The following is a 16,190-nucleotide window of genomic DNA, read 5'->3' on the forward strand; positions in this document are numbered from 1 at the left end:
ATGAGTTGTCAAGTCTTTCCTTCAGCTGACACCTTCATCCCTTTGAATTCTGACTCGTCTCCCACTCTGCCTCTGATAATGCATCATAGTGCTGCAGAATGCTTACCCGTCTCCAATCATGCCACTAACGTGGTGTCTACAGGTACCTTTTTAAAATTATGACACTGTTGCTCTTGTCAGTGTTCTATTTTACTGCCTTGGCATCTTTCATCTGCTATACAAGTGCTTTTTTTTGGGGGGGGGGGTGTTCTTAAAGGGAGCTACTTAGAGTATGATCTAATTAATCAAATGATTCAAGAAAAAGGAAAACTACTGGCACATCAGCTTTGTAACTGTCACTACAATTAGTTTAGGGTGCTTTTTGATTGTCACATTGACTTTCCATTAAAAGCTAAGTATTGGCTAATTTGGGTAATCAACATGAAAGGTATTATCAAATCAATTTAATTCTATACCAACATTTTTGAATAATTGAATCTAATGATTCAATTAAGGTAATTTACATCAGCATGAATCTGGTGTCTTATTTTCTACCTATATAAAATTCCCACTGAGGGAGGGACAACCAGAAGTGTTGCATTTTCTGAAGTGTTGGGTAGCAACTTCAATAACTGGTCGGCATGCAAAGTTTACACATCTCTTAGTGCTCCAGTCCTGAATTAATTTACTCAGAAGTAAGTCCTGTTGATTTCAGTGGCACTTCCAAGTATGACAACCTTAGCTAGTAATTTTTATTTAATTAGAGTTGATCAAGAGTATCAACTTATTCTAACAGGAAATGTTTTTGCACCCTTAAAGAAAATATATTTCATTGGTGTTTCTGTTTTACAAATAGATGAGAATGAATTCAATTCACAGAAAATAGATCAGAATATTAACTTCGTTTATGTTCATTGATTCAAAAATGTCTTGTGGTACACCCTGGAAATGAAAATACTCTTCAAAGAAAAACTAGCTAATGCTATGGGCATGATCCAGTCACCCTTCACATCCTCTGCACCCTGTCCCATGCGAGAGTTCTCCAGTGCTAACCTCTCTTCATGTGGACAGCCATCCTGCAAGTGTATAACCTTGAGTGTAAAGGATCAACTTTAAAATTCAATCTTTAAAATTCAACCAAAAATGATAAATATGATTAACTTTAGAATAGTACATTCTATAGAAATGAAGGCTGATTTTTACCCTAATTTCAAGGATAATTTGTTAGAAAAATGCTTCCTGTATCTGGGTTATGTGACCTTACATCCCAATCCTGTTTATTTACTTATCATTAAGTCCCAAGGTGTTCAGTGGGTCTGAGTTCCAAGTAAGTGTTTATAGGACTGCAACCTTAACTGCTATTTTCTCTCCAGCATGGTTCTTACCAATAGCAGTGGGAATTTGATGTGCAGTTCATGCTGTTTTGGCCCTAAATAATAGCTATAGCAAGAACTGTATGATATTTGGATTGTGTTCCTCTGCTCGCATATGCAGAAGACAGTTCCACTGAAACCTGCCTCCAAGCAAGTATGTTTCAGAGTGTTGAAGTGGAAAAACAGAAAATGTGTACTCAGCAATAAGTTAAACCAATAATTTAATATTTAAATTAATAATTAAACCATTCTCCCATGTCTATTCCATGAGGGAGGTGCCACCAAAAGTCCCTATCCCTAGGATAGCCAGATGTCCTACTTTACAGAGGGCAATCCTCTATTTTGGAGAGCTGGCAAATATAGAAGCAAGATTATCATTAACGCATGCCTGAGAAGAACTATTTTAACATTCTAAATAATGTTAATCTAATATGTTAAAATATTATAATCTAAATATTGTATATATTTTATTCTAAATATATCTTAAAGATAATGTTCTAAATATTCTAATATTCTAAAATAATGTTCTAAAAATGACATAGGGTTGCATCCAGGAACTGCCTTCCATTGATTGAAGGGCTCCACTCACAGAAGGTGCCCCCATCCCATTCTTGGGAATCCCTCTGTGTAGCACTTTCAGGCGGCTGCGTAGTTATTTTGGGGATGAGGGTATGGGAAGTCCGCTTCCGCCAGCCCCGTTGCACAAGCCTCCCGTTGCCTAACACATAAAATACATCCTTGTTGTAATATGTGTTGGGAACTAGAAAACGGTTCTGCTCCACCTCAGCCCTTTTTCTTCTCTCTATAAAAATACTCTTCATCTTTTCTTAGTCCTACAAGAAGGTGGTTGAAAGAGTATGATCTGGTGGTGCCCACACAACTGCTTTGTTGCATGCTCGAAGCCTTGATGTTTCGGTGAAGCTGCCATCTGATCATCCCAAAGGCTTTGGGGAGTTTGTCCTTCTGGAGTGTATGCTAGTATGGGAGAACTTATTCATTTTATTTATATTAAACATTTATAAGCTGCTGATCCAGCAAAAAAGGGGGGACCTCAAAGCACAAATAATGAAGAAAACACAATAAATGTAAATCAACCCCATAGCATAAATAATAACATTTAAGCCACGGGGGGGGGGGGACACAAATAGAAGCAGCAGTAAAACTCAAACAGTTACCTAAAAACTAAACAAATTGGAAGGGGGCGGGAGGGGGGCAAGGCAGGAAATTAACCCATATTGGATGTGCATTGAAACAAGACAAGCTTTCAGGAACCAATAAGGAGGGGTCCAAATGAACCTCCTGGAGAGAATTCAACAGATGAGGGAGGTGCGACCAAAAGTCCCTATCCCTAGGATAGCCAGATGTCCTACTTTACAGAGGGCAATCCTCTATTTTGGAGAGCTGGCAAAGGACAGTCCTCTATCTCAAGGTGTCCTCTGATTGATGGCCTGTCCAGTCCAAATCTTGTTACAAGGGAAAGAACCATAAGGAGGGAGAGCAGCAGGGGCCTTGAAGTTGCCCATCAACACTTGGCACCTGGACAGCAAGGTGACACAGGTCACCTGGTCAGTCTACTCAGCTATGGTGAGATGTATTCTACTTTTTAAAATTTAAATTATAGTTATTATTTTAAAATTTGCACCTATACATATAAATCTGCATTCTATGATGCGAATTGTGATGCAAAATGATGTCCTATTTTTGAGAAAGGAAGAAAAATGTCTCTCTGTCCACTTTCTCCATACCATACAAAATTTTGTACACTGCTATCATGTCTGTCCTCACTTGCCTTTTCTCTAAGCTAAACAGTCCCAGGTATTGGAACCCTTCTGTGTGGGGGAATTGCTCCAGTCTCTTGATCATTTTGGTTGCCCTTTTCTGCACCTTTTCCAACTCTACAATACCCCTTTTTAGGTGTGGTGACCAGAGTTGAACACAGTATTCCAGACGTAGTCACACCATAGATTTGTATAAAGGCAGTATGATATTGGCAGTTTTATTTTTTATTCCTTTCGTAATTAGGCCCAACATGGAATTTGTCTTTTTCACAGCCACCTCACACTGAGTTGGTGTTTTCATTGAGCTGTCCACCACAACTACAAGGTCTCTTTCCTGGTCAGTCACTGCTAACTGAAATCCCATCAGTGTATACGTGAAGCTGGGATTTCTTGCCTCAACGTGCATCACTTTACACTTGCTTACACTGAACCACATTTGCCATTTTGATTCTCATTCTCCCTGTTTGGAGAGATCCTTTTGGAGCTCTTTTTCTTTTAACCACCCTAAATAATTTGGGGGTAATCAGCAAACATGGCTCCTAATTCCAGATAATTTATGAACAAGTTGAAAAGTATTGATCCCAATACAGATCCTTGTGGGACCCACTATTTACATCCATGCAAGAGTTTACTATTTATTTCTACTCTATGCTTTCTTTAATCAGTTTCTAATCCATAAGAAGCACCTCTCCTCTTATCCCATGACTGCTAAATTTGTGTACAGAAAGTTGGGATTTTTTGCCCCTATACGAGAAGGCATCCAACCTAATGAAATTTCATTGACAAAGGCTAATATTATGAGTTGCTTCCACACCCGTCACCCTGTTTCTCCCAAACGAATCACATCAGTGAGGCATGAAAGTCATTGTGCTCAGAAACAGCAGCTCTTTCCTTTCTCTTGCATAGGCTCTTTTCAGTTCTTAAAGGTTTTGTATGACTCTAGAGTTCAAGGTTTTCATTTTAGAGGAGTATCAAGACAGGTATTAAAGCAGTTGACCCTGAAAGTATATCATATCATACTATATCCAACTATTTCAAAGATCATTAAGTTAAAACTTTTGCAGTAACTTGGCAGAAAACCAATTTATGAATTCAAAAGAAATGAAGAAGGAAGCAGAGCATTGTGCCTAGGTTCTAATTTAATGTGAAATAGAATCTTTCCAGGAATATAATTTATTTCTGGTTTAATGCTTTAAAACAAGATCCAAGGATGAAAGAATGAAAATCAAAGAGGCTTAGGACAGAGTAATCTCTTTTCAACCAGTGAAAAACCGCCCCCTCCCCCGTAACCATATGCACCCACATCTTGTGAATGGTTCCAAATGTTAGCAGATTGTGGACCCAAGTCTTGTTTGGTAGTTTGGACTTCAGAAGCTTTGCTGAGAAGGACTGGCCTACGATCTACACATGTCTCTCTTTAAATTTGCATGGATGCTTTTTAATGGACAGCTCCGGTTTATAGTAAAATGGATGCAGTAATGTTAGAGTAAAATAGATGCTGTAATTGTAAAATGGGATACAACATAGCACATAGTATATATGACTAACCCAGAAGTCCTGTGTAGACAGACATCATGTGTACACATGAATGTATGGAAGAGGAGTGTGCTCCTTTGTACACTCAGGGTGTGATCCTATGCATGTTTTGACAGAAAAAAAGTCCTACAACTCCTAGCATTCCCCAGCCAGCCATGACTGGCTTGGAAATTCTGGGGATTTTTTATATTTATTTATTTATTTATTCATTCATTCATTCATTCATTCATTTCATTTCTATGCCGCCCAATAGCCGAAGCTCTCTGGGAGGTTCACAAAAATTAAATTGTAGGACATTTTTTCTGTCTAAACATGCATAAGATTGCACCTTCAATGACCTGGTTTATTTATTTAAACATTTTTATTCTGCATTTCAGGGCAAGAAGCACTCTCAAAGTGGATCACAAATAAAGAATTAAAACAAAAAAAGTATAAAATATAAAATACAATTAAATAAAAACAGAAGCATGAAAATCTTTCACTCTTGACCAGCAATTAACATAGACAGTTCAAACAATATGATATATAATATAATAATATTGATGTTCACCCTTCTTCACAGAACTATTGTATAGTGCACATCTGATTGGAAAAATAATACTGATCTGAAAATGTTATATAGTATGCTTTATAATAAAATGAGTTACTGTCTAGAATAGACTGTGGTTTTTATTATAGGAAAGAATGAGAAAAGAGAATTGTGTTCTCAAAGGTTCCAATGATTTTTTAAAGTTGAACCCAATGTGTTTTGGAATGAAGGGTCCTTCATCAGGGCTGTGTGGTCTTGATGGTGTGAGAAAGAGAGCTTACAATCTCTGGGAGCTGGCTCAGCCAGTTCCTAGAATTTGGGTTTGTAAGATTGCTCCTGATGAATGAGCACTCTGTTCCAAAACATGCTGGGTTCAATAATATTCTTTGCTGCTGGCACCTTTGAGAACACATTCTCTTTTTGCATTCTGTCCTATTTTGGTGCTTCCCTTCTGTTTTTTGTTTGTTTTTTATTGTAGGAGCCATGAGGGAGCCAGTTCACTTGACCATACTGGCATGCAAGAACATGTGGTGAATGGATGCATTCATAGTTCAACGTGTGCTAAAATGCTCCTTTGCTTGCTTCACCATCTGCCCAGTTCAGATGTAGCCTATATTTACTAGGCTTCCACCCATCCTTCTTTCAGCACCTTTGTCTTGGCACAGTAAATCTATGCTGAGTTGAAATCTGGGTGCATAGTCATAAAATCACATGATTTCTTCACCACGTGTATGGATCAAATTAACTCACATTCTTAGCATGTTCTCTGGTGGCTAGAGTGCAGATTCAAGGCAGATCCAAAATGTAAACATAACACAATATATTTTGAGTGAAAGGATGTATCTTGAATCCCTTATACATTTTCTTACCAGTCTTGTCTCTTTTGTTTTTGATCCCAACTCTTAAATGTTCCCACACATGCTTCTCCATGGCAACTTTGGGAAATGATCTATCAGGTCTGCATTATTCCGTCCCTTCTTGTCATTATGGAAACCAGCAGGCTGCATATGGGGTGATGGCAGGTAAGAAATCCTTTGGTAAAACATGTATGCCCTTAGCAAAATGAATCTTTAACTATTTTACTTTGGACAAGGATGAGAAATGAAAGACTATTCCATCAGGTAGTTAATTTCAGCTATGGCTTACTGAGGGCCATTGTCAGAATCTATTACAAAAATTAGCATCAGGCCCTTGAATCTAATGTTCCATAATGGTGGTGCTTGGAATTATTCTTCATTCCTATGGTAGCAGTGGGGTCTCCACCATGGTCCCACAGTGCATCCACAGACACTTCTCTTGGTGATAGCCAGGCTGTCTGCTCCTCCTGATTTTTATTTTATTTTAAAAGATTTTTTAATCTAAAAAAAAATTTAACTGGAAGTCTGGCATGCTGCAAAGTGAAGTATCAGCCTCCAACACCATCTTTATTTCCAAGAAGGCCTCTCTGGGTCCCACCTCTCTCAGCCTTGACAGTTTGCCTTCTGTGAAACAAGTGTTGGAGCAGAAAAATGTGAGTTGAAAAGAGTGGTTTTGTGTTTTGAAGCATTTCATGAATGGGCAAGCTCCCCATGACAGCCATTTTGTGAGATTAACACTCTCCCATAACACTCCCTCAACATTCCAAATGTGCCCGCTGACCCAAAGAGGTTGGTGACCCCTGCTAGCATATTCACATAGTGTGTATAGGTGATGCCTATTTAGAGTTCTAGGCCTATCTCAAGCATTTTCCATGCAATATTAGTGTTTAGTGAAATCATGGATAGAAAGGGAGCAGGACACCACCCAACCTGCCATTCCCTCACTGGCCTCACTCCCTTTGTGTCCACACGTTCAATGCAGGCATCCACAAAATGGCATCTACCTGTAATCATGTGTAGATGCCCCGTTGCGGCCATCCTCCGTGAATGCATAGATGTCAAGGGAGGGGACCCCTTGAGGGATGTGATATTAGGGGTTGGGCCAGTGGTGAGGTCCCACTCACCTCTGTATCCATGATTGCTGTTGGATTGTGCCAGTAACACACAAAAAGTGCTTGGACTTAAAACTGATATTGTATTATGACTGTTAAGGCTCAATCCTATGCATATTTAGATAGAAAAAATGGCCTATAACTCCCAGCATGCCTTTTTTCTGTCTAAACATGCATAGGATTGTACCCTTAATTTGTTAATGCCTCTTTAAGAAAAAAAAAGGGGTGCATAGGAAAGAAGAAAGGGATGGGGGCAGTCATTGTAGTTAGGTACTTTTATGTGGCTCTGATTAGAAATCTGTGCATGCATTTGCAGAGCTGTTCAAGGTGCTTTTGATTAATCATCCTAGTCTGGAGTGAAACATGATATAGGCTACAACCCAGTTTTTTTTTCACACCCTGGAATGCTGTGATCGAGCAAGCTTGCTTGTGCACACTGACCAATCACTGGTGCTGCAAGCTGGAGCAACTAAACAACCCAGGGATGCTCTATCCCTGGGTTGTTTAGCATTATGTGCAAACCAGGAACTCTTACTTGTCAGGGGAGAGACAACTCAGAGTTAAACCCTGGGTTGTCTCTTCCCCTGACAAATCAGAGTTCTGAGTTTGCACACAACACTAAACATTGTTTAGCCACTCCTGCTTGCAGCAGGAGCAATTGGGTGGCATGCGGTAGCACACTCACTCATTCCCGAACAACCCAGGTTTTTGTTTTGTTTTTTAAACCTGGGCTGTCATGACATCCAAACCGGACATAATGGAAATTCCATGTGGGTGCAAAATCTGAGAAGAATCTCAGTGACCGCTGAAGATTTAAAAAGCTTGCTTTTATCCATTATGGTTGCAAAGCTAAGCTATACATAAAAATGCATAGGCAACACGAAGTGAAATCTTAGAAGCCGGAGGACTTCCTGAATAAGATTTCCAGTGGCCAGGGATGGGGCTTCAGTTCTCTGTAGAGCTCTTTACATCTTTCCATGACTAGTAGAAGGAAAATAAATGATATTATATTCATATCCCACCTTTCTTCCAAAGAGCACAAGGAGTGTACCAGATTTCCCCATTTTATCTTCACAACAACGCTATGAGGGAGGTGAGGCTGGGGGAAAGTGACAGGCCTCGGATCACTCAATGGGCGTCATGGCTGAGCACGGATTTGAACTTGGGTCACTGCAGACCTAGTCTAACCCTCTGTCCATTACAACTCACTATTTGATGCAAAGTAGTAAAAATTGTACGGTGCAGATGTTCTTACTTTGCGTGACTTACATTGGTTTCAACATTTAGTTTTTCTTGTTACTGAGTGGAAGGGAACCATGGTGCAGAATGCTTGTTTGTTTATTAGACAGTTGGATAGTAGCCATTACTAACACTCACCCATATCAAACGTGGTGAAGAGTCTTTTTATTCAGATATTTCTGAGATACTAAATGGATTTCTTCCCATTTATAAACATATGCTCATTTGGTACGGTAGAAGTGTTTTGTTTTTTTTAAAGAATTGTAGGAATTTTTGGACCCAATATTTTCACCATAGGCCAGGACTGTAGCGGAATTCTTCACCTATGAATTGATATTCTTGCAACTTTCCAATCTCTCCCCCACAAACTTTCGCTAATAGGCATCAAGCCTGCAGCTCCAGATATGCTAGCAGCAAGTCTCTCCCAAAGCCGTATTTTGCAGACCTGCAGTATGTCCCATGCCAATGTTGTGAATGGAGTTGGCACTTTACAAGGCAAGTCCATTCCTTTTGGTATCATTTTGGTTCTCCCATTTGATTAAATTTAGATAAATAAATTCTGTGATTGATGGTACTTCCTGTTGTGCAGGGCTCATTTGTTTTTTGTGCCCTCTTGTTAGGGAGAAATTTGCTAAGTTCACTTTTTAATTCAACTTACCTAATTTCACACTTTGAACCACTATGCAAACTGAAATGCGCATTTCCCCAAATTTTGCAGTGGAGTTCTCTAGTCAAGCAACATGTACAAAAATGTGTATATTAAGGAAAATAATGTTGAAAATGCATTATGTTAGGTAAATTGTCTGCAAAACTGTGCGTATTAGGCAAAAATGCATACAAAAATTCTTGTGTTTGGAGAACTGCGCACAAAAATGCTTAGGAATTCTCATGTGAATGGGTTAAAAAAAGTTCTGAAGCTTGTGTTGAACAAAACATAAGACTGGAGAAATTCTCAAAGTTCAAAAATGACTAAACATTTGACTGGAAAAATGAGAAACTGAAAGAAAACAAAAGTGACAGATTCCTCCATCCATACCTCTTATACAAAAAATGCATTAAGTATCTGCATGAGGCTGTGTTCAGGGAACAAATATGCTATATATGTGCATCTGAACTCATTTATATTCAGGTCACAGTGACCCATCACTTGTCTTTACAACCGACAGAGACAAAAGCAAGGCTAGCTTAGGCCTACATATGATATCGGTACAGAGAAGCGCCCATCAATACTTAAATTTGGGCCAATTTCTACTTATACAATAAAACCATTGTAAACAAAAGTGAGAGAAGAAGTGCACTTGGGTTCTCCACCTCATTTTCTCAAGGATTTACTGGAAGAAGAAAAACTAAGAAGAAAAAGACATGAAGGTATCGTCATACCAGGACTAGTTGGTATCAGTTGCACTGAATTCCTCAGGGTCAGCCCTACCATTAGGCAGCTGTCCCACCATTTTTAGGTGCTCTCTGAAAGGGCAGCATTTTGTTGTTGCTATTTAATTTATTGTTATTTTTACTGCAAAGCAGGGGAGAAGTGCTTCGGAGATGTTTTGCCTTGGGTGACAAAATAACTTGACCAGCCTTGGATACTATGCACCGCCTGAAGGAGCAAAATGTCTTGGGCCAGCCCTGGCATTCAATATTCAGTTCAATTCAATTTCCCCTTCCTATGGAATTCTCTGCCTTCGGAGTAGGGATGTACGAAAGTCACTTACCTTTTAGACGGGGTGATTCGTGGTGGGGGGGAGGTGCGGAGCATCCTGAAATCCTAACCTGGCCGGCTCCACTCCACGGCAACTCCACGGAGTCGCCGGTCAGGTGCATTCACAGGCACCGTGTGGAGCCTGCGGATGCAAATGGTGGCGGCTATGGCGGCCACCATTTGCGTTCCTGTTTTTTGGCCGTGATAGGCTACGTAAATATTTATGTAGCCTATCACTGCAAAAAAAACCAGGGGTGCAAATGGCGTCCCTGAATTAGCTGTGATAGACTACGTAAGTATTTACGTAGCCTATCACGGCAAAAATAGGGAAGCGAATGGCGGCCGCATCTGTGGCCGCCATTCGCAAAGCAGCTCCAACGGCACCAGGTAAGTGTCCCGTTTTGCTCACCTTTCGCAGGGTGGTGGGGCGGGGGGCTTCGTTCCGCCACAGATTTCAGGGGGCCGAATGCACTGGCCGAGTGCATTCTTCCCAAAGTAGGGAATTCTCTGACATCCCTACTTTGGATGTCAGGCAGGCACCAACGTTGTGTTGCTTTCAGCACCTCCTGAAGACATTGTTATTTCAAGAGGCCTTCCCTGACTGAGCAGCTGCAGTTATTAAGTTCAGAATCTGTTCTTTTAAAATGTTTTAATTGTTTTAATTATTGGGTTTTATTCTTTTATCTTGTTGTTCATCGCTCTGAAATCATTGGTGTGGAGTGGTATATAAATATTGTAAATAAATAAAATAATTTATGTGCCTGATTTCAATATCGTTGAGAGCCAGTTCCAATGATATTCCCAAGCGCTTCCATGTACAAGTAAGTGTTCACACAAGGTGTCTGCTCACCAGAACAATGTAACGTCGAAGAGCAACCTCATGCAAGATTGAACCTTCCCTTTTAGGAACAGGAAATTCTAAACTTGGGATTTTCCTCTTCACGGAAGAGTCACAGTGATTTTTCATGAGTTTGCTTTTTCAGTGGTAAGCTTCCCCATGTGAGTAGACTGCTCCCGTGAACAGCTATTTGGGCTAGTGGGCTGGAATATTGCTGGAGCCATCTTTTAGGTTTGGGGGGGGGGTTGAACCTCAGGCTTGCTGGCCAAATCTAGCCTACCTGGACTCCCAAGCCAGCACTCTGGGCTTCCCCAGATTGCTATGCCCCATTCCTGTCACCCCGCCCCCTTTCCCCCAATTGCTAATGGTTTGATGTTTTTGCTTGTTTTTCCCCCCATTCTAACAGGTTGAAATGTCTCTTTAGCTTTACACTAACACATGCTATTTTTTGTACCCCCCCCACTTTCCTTCACCCCTGCCCACCATTGGAATGTGGCCCCCAAGCTCTTCTCTGAAATTTAATTTGGCCCAAGAGCTGAAAGCAGTTTGACATCCTTGTTTTAGGTGCAGCATACCTTGGGCACCATCGCAGCCAGTTAAAAACATTTAAGTCTTATTGGATTCAATAGGTGAGCTAAGCATGTGTTAAATCTCTGCCACTGAAATCAGTAGGACTTAAAAGTAACATTGGTTGGATCGTGCCTTTGTGAACTGAGTCTAGAAACAGAAGTCGTAAAAACCTCCACAGTCTATACACAATCATATAATTTTCCTGTGTGGCCTTTGATGATTTATCTAATTTAATTTCCCACAGAAATCACAATAAAATGGTGATGAGAATTTTACCATTTGCTCACCCTTAGTTCTTATTCTCTCCCAACATTGTTATATGTTGTTCAGAACAGGTTGTGTGACATATATGTATGGAAGAACCAAACTTTTAATAACATAAAACAAAAGAATCCAATAAGATGAAGTTGATCTTATTACTATTTTCCCTCTGGCTGAAGCATTTCCAGGGTTGCTTATAAAATACATGGTTACTCATACACATGAGTTAGGAAAGTGACCTACATCCCTAAAGCTAGGACCTCTGTAAGCCTGCATTATTTTATGTAGGGTTACATGAGCTAGTTTTTCAGAAGACGTTCAGTCTGTCAAACTTCTCAAGTTTAATCACATGAAAACAAATACCAGTCCAGTAGTTAAAGCTATGAACTTTTCATATTTTTTCAAGATCTAAATTTAGCACAAATGTTTGATGTTGTAGGATCTGCTAAAACGTAAGCTCCATCGAAGTAATCCATGCCAATTCATGACATAACCTGAATAAAACTAAGGCAATGCCAGATTTCATTTTGTTTCCTTAAAAAGAAGTTTTGGTTCAGAAATAAGTAGTATAGTTAGAGATGAGAATTACTGAGTGTAATGATAAAGTCATCACTCCACCCCAGCCTCTGCTAGTACAGAGAATGCTCTGTATATGGCAGCTTATATATATCATTCTACTAATGGTTATGAGGTTTAGAAAAAGATGCTTGACTTGCAATGGCTAGGCATTATAATATTTAGGCTTTCTGTGTGTGTTGTTTCCCGACAGGTGGCCTCACCCCTTGCCTTTATAAATTTTCTGACCATGCTCTGAGTGCCAGTTCATGTGCTTTGGGCCACAGCTTTACTCCCATGCACCCATCTGTCCTTGGAGATGACCCTACCACCACTGACTTCAAACAAGAATTCCGCAAGAAGAACAAGTCAATTGAAGAACCAATAGACATGGATTCTCCGGAAATCAGAGAGCTGGAAAAGTTTGCCAATGAGTTCAAGCTGAGAAGAATTAAGCTGGGTATGGGAATTGTTTAAACAAAGATGTTAGAAAATCTTTCTTTTGATTACGTTAAAGCGCCATGTACACTGACTGTGAAATAATAAATAAATAGAGCCCATTGTTAGTAGTAGTAGGCACTGACCTCCCAAACTGGCCTTTTTAATAATGTGCAAAGAGTGTAGTGAATTTGTACCTAATTAATGAGCTTTTGAGCCTGACCTATGTAAAAGTTGTGTGCAGTGGTGTAGTTAGACCCTGGACTTAGTGGTCTTATGTCCACGTCCCCTCCCATTAGAAGGCCATGTTTATTACTTTGGTTGTAAGACATGAAGCACACAACTAACATTTCTTTTCTCACCCCTGCAACTCCCATTCCATGCTTTTTTCTCACCCCTGCAACTCCCATTCCATGCTTTTTTCTCACCCCTGCAACTCTCATTCCATGCTATTTCTTACCCCCGCAACTCCCATTCCATGCTTTACAACTGCTTCTCCATTCCTGATACATTACAGCAAAGCAAACAAACATGAAAACTGTGTGCCAACCCTTATTAAAAAAAAGAAAGAAATACTCTGAGCATGTACAGTTTCACATTTTAAACTCACTGAAATCATGGCACCATCTTGACTACAGGAATAAAATGGTGTTTACTTCCTCTACAGTGATGTTACAAACATTTATTTGGGAATTTTGTTTTAGAAAAGGATAATATATATTTAACTTAAAAATAATAAAATGGGTGGTCATTGTGTGTGTGTGTGTGTGTGTGTGTGTGTGCGTGTGTCTGGAGGGGTGGGGGCTTGGCTGTGAGGCCCTGGACTTCAGCCCCAAAGTGCAGCCCTGGCTGCACCACTGATAAAAAGGGTCACATATAATAAATCTAAATATGAACATGTGTTTCTGAGTCATAGGAGATCCATTTTTAAAAAGTTATTTCAGGCCTAGAGGCGTGATACTAAGTGTCAATCTCACTTTTTAGCATTTTTCCAGAGTGGTAGCCATGTTAAGTCTATTGCAGTAAAAACACCAAGGTCTTGTAGCATCTTAAAGATTAACAGATTTATGATGGCATCAGCTTCATCAGGTGCAACTGAAGCAATTTTTCTGTGTCTCACTGGTGTGAAATAAAAATCAGATTCATGTTATCAGATGAAAGGAAAGTGCTGGAAGAGCTTTAAAATCATACATTTGTACAGAAACCAGAGGTAGCATCTCTTTGCCTGCCTGCCTCTCTCTCAATCTCTCTCTCTCTCTCTCTCTCTCTCACACACACACACACACACTAAGCCTCCGTATTCTTGGTTTGAACATGTAGATTTGTTTTCTTTTGGCAGGTTATACACAAACTAATGTTGGAGAAGCTCTGGCTGCTGTGCATGGCTCTGAATTCAGCCAAACGACTATTTGCCGGTTTGAAAACTTGCAGCTGAGCTTCAAGAATGCTTGCAAACTAAAATCAATACTAACGAAGTGGCTGGAGGAAGCAGAACAAGTAGGAGGTATAATAGAATTCATGGTTCTTCTTAAAGGAGAATTTCCGGTTACATACATTAAAAAAAACCCAACCCAATGTGAAGCAGTGAATAACATTTGCGAAAAGTACAGGCCTATGCAATCAACTCCTTTACGTATTCGGTGAATGGGGAGCAGGATTGTTCTCACTAGCCATGCCCCCTGTGCCGATGTATCTGCTGGCAACCCCCCACCCCCAAAGGTGGTGTGTGTGTCTGGCATTATTATGAAGCTCTCTGTGTGTACAACTGTGTGCACATAGGCCCTGTTCACACTAATGTAGAACATGTGATCTGGTCAGAGAATGCATCAATTGGGGGGGGGGGATGCATGGGTATTAGGTGTGGTCATGCTTCCACCTTCCACATTCATTGAACACATAGAAGAGGTACACATCGACATCAGAAAATGGAGTTAAACCTCTTCTGGAATATGTCCTCATGCAGTTCAAGCCTAGACTGACAAAATGTCTTAACTCCCGGTCTACACAAATAGCAGTGATGTCGTACGAATATTCCTGAGCTGTACCATTTCAGGCCACAGGTGGGAGAATCGAAAGATGGTTTCAGATATAGGACTGCCCCCACATGAAGTGCTGAAAGAGCAGGCAGGCACACTGCATAATCAAGCCTGGCAACATATTCAAGGCCTGGCGAGAACCAGCATTCCCCCACATAGTCAACTAGATTTGCATTAGTGTAGTTGCTCAAAACAGGGCCACCATGGTCACACCAACTATGGCAACCAGGGTGAACATACATGTCCAAATGCATAAATTAGGCCACAGGTTTGTAACAGGTTCACATGGGGACTAGTGTTGCATTAGAATGGGACTATAGAATATATATATATTCTATAGATAGACAGACAGACAGACAGATAGATATATCTATATAGAATATATCTATATCTATCTATCTATCTATCTATCTATCTATCTATGCTGCGGTGGCTTAGTGGTTAAGACGCTGAACTGCAGACTGGAAGGTCAGCAGGACAGCAGTTCGAGACCTGAGTGCTGCGTGATGGAGTGAGCTCCCGTCTTCATTCCCAGCTTCTGCCAACCTAGCAGTTCGAAACCAAGAAATTGCAAGTAGATAAATAGGTACTGCTTCGGTGGGAAAGGTAACAGCGTTCTGTGCACCTCGGTGTTCAGTCATGCCGGCCACATGACCACGGAAGCGTCTTTGGACAGCGCTGGCTCTTCGGCTTAGAAATGGAGATGAGCACCACACCCTAGAGTCGGACACGACTGGTTGGGGACACCTTTACCTTTTTTTATATAGAAAACAAAACAAGATGGAGAGAAGGGTAAAAGTTGTGTAAGGTTCAACGTGTAGCTTTTTGGGGTTAGGTTTTCAAACATGCAGTTTTTCACCTGTAGCCTGATGCTGTACATTCCAGGCACAATTTTACCACAATACAATAGTAATCTGTCAATGGGCTTATTTTGTGTTATGTATGTAATAGGAACATTATTTTGCATTTTTGTTCTGCCCCAACTGGGCATTGTGTTCTAATGTTGTCCCCTAGTCTTTTGGAACTCTACAGAGATCTGTCAGCAACTGATCAGACCTTATCTCCTAACATGCATTGATTGGTTGTTCCAGTTCAGACCCGTTTTATTCCTCAGTAGGAATAAGTCTCCCTCTGTCCTGGTTCTTTGCTGCTGTCCTGAGCTGCAGCCTAAAAAGCCTGGCCTTACATTGTCTTTTCACCTCATCCACACAATTTATTTTATTTCAACTGCTTCACCTTCCATTTATCTTCCTTCTACAGCTAAGTATTGATCCTCTGCATGTATTAGTTGTGGCTCCAGTAAAGCTGAAGATTTGATTTACATGGAAGTGTGGACTGGATGTGAGTTTAGCTGCCTGGATACACACAGTCCAACGTGTATTGAGGCCAG

At 40.4% G+C, this 16,190-nt stretch overlaps 1 protein-coding gene across 1 annotated transcript in view; it reads left to right on the forward strand.

Annotated features, from left to right (window-relative positions):
• Window positions 1-16,190, forward strand: part of POU1F1 (POU class 1 homeobox 1) — a 24,354-nt gene continuing 8,164 nt past the window's right edge. Inside the window, exons 1-4 of the mRNA XM_084843490.1 lie at window positions 1-142; window positions 6,152-6,217; window positions 12,541-12,786; window positions 14,104-14,268. Of these exons, the coding sequence (XP_084699616.1) occupies window positions 1-142; window positions 6,152-6,217; window positions 12,541-12,786; window positions 14,104-14,268 (619 nt within the window). The remainder of the gene's footprint in view (window positions 143-6,151; window positions 6,218-12,540; window positions 12,787-14,103; window positions 14,269-16,190) is intronic.

This window comes from Heloderma suspectum, chromosome 3, assembly GCF_057233095.1.
Source record: "Heloderma suspectum isolate Gila_16-S chromosome 3, 16-S_ref, whole genome shotgun sequence".
Lineage (NCBI taxonomy): Eukaryota > Metazoa > Chordata > Lepidosauria > Squamata > Helodermatidae > Heloderma > Heloderma suspectum.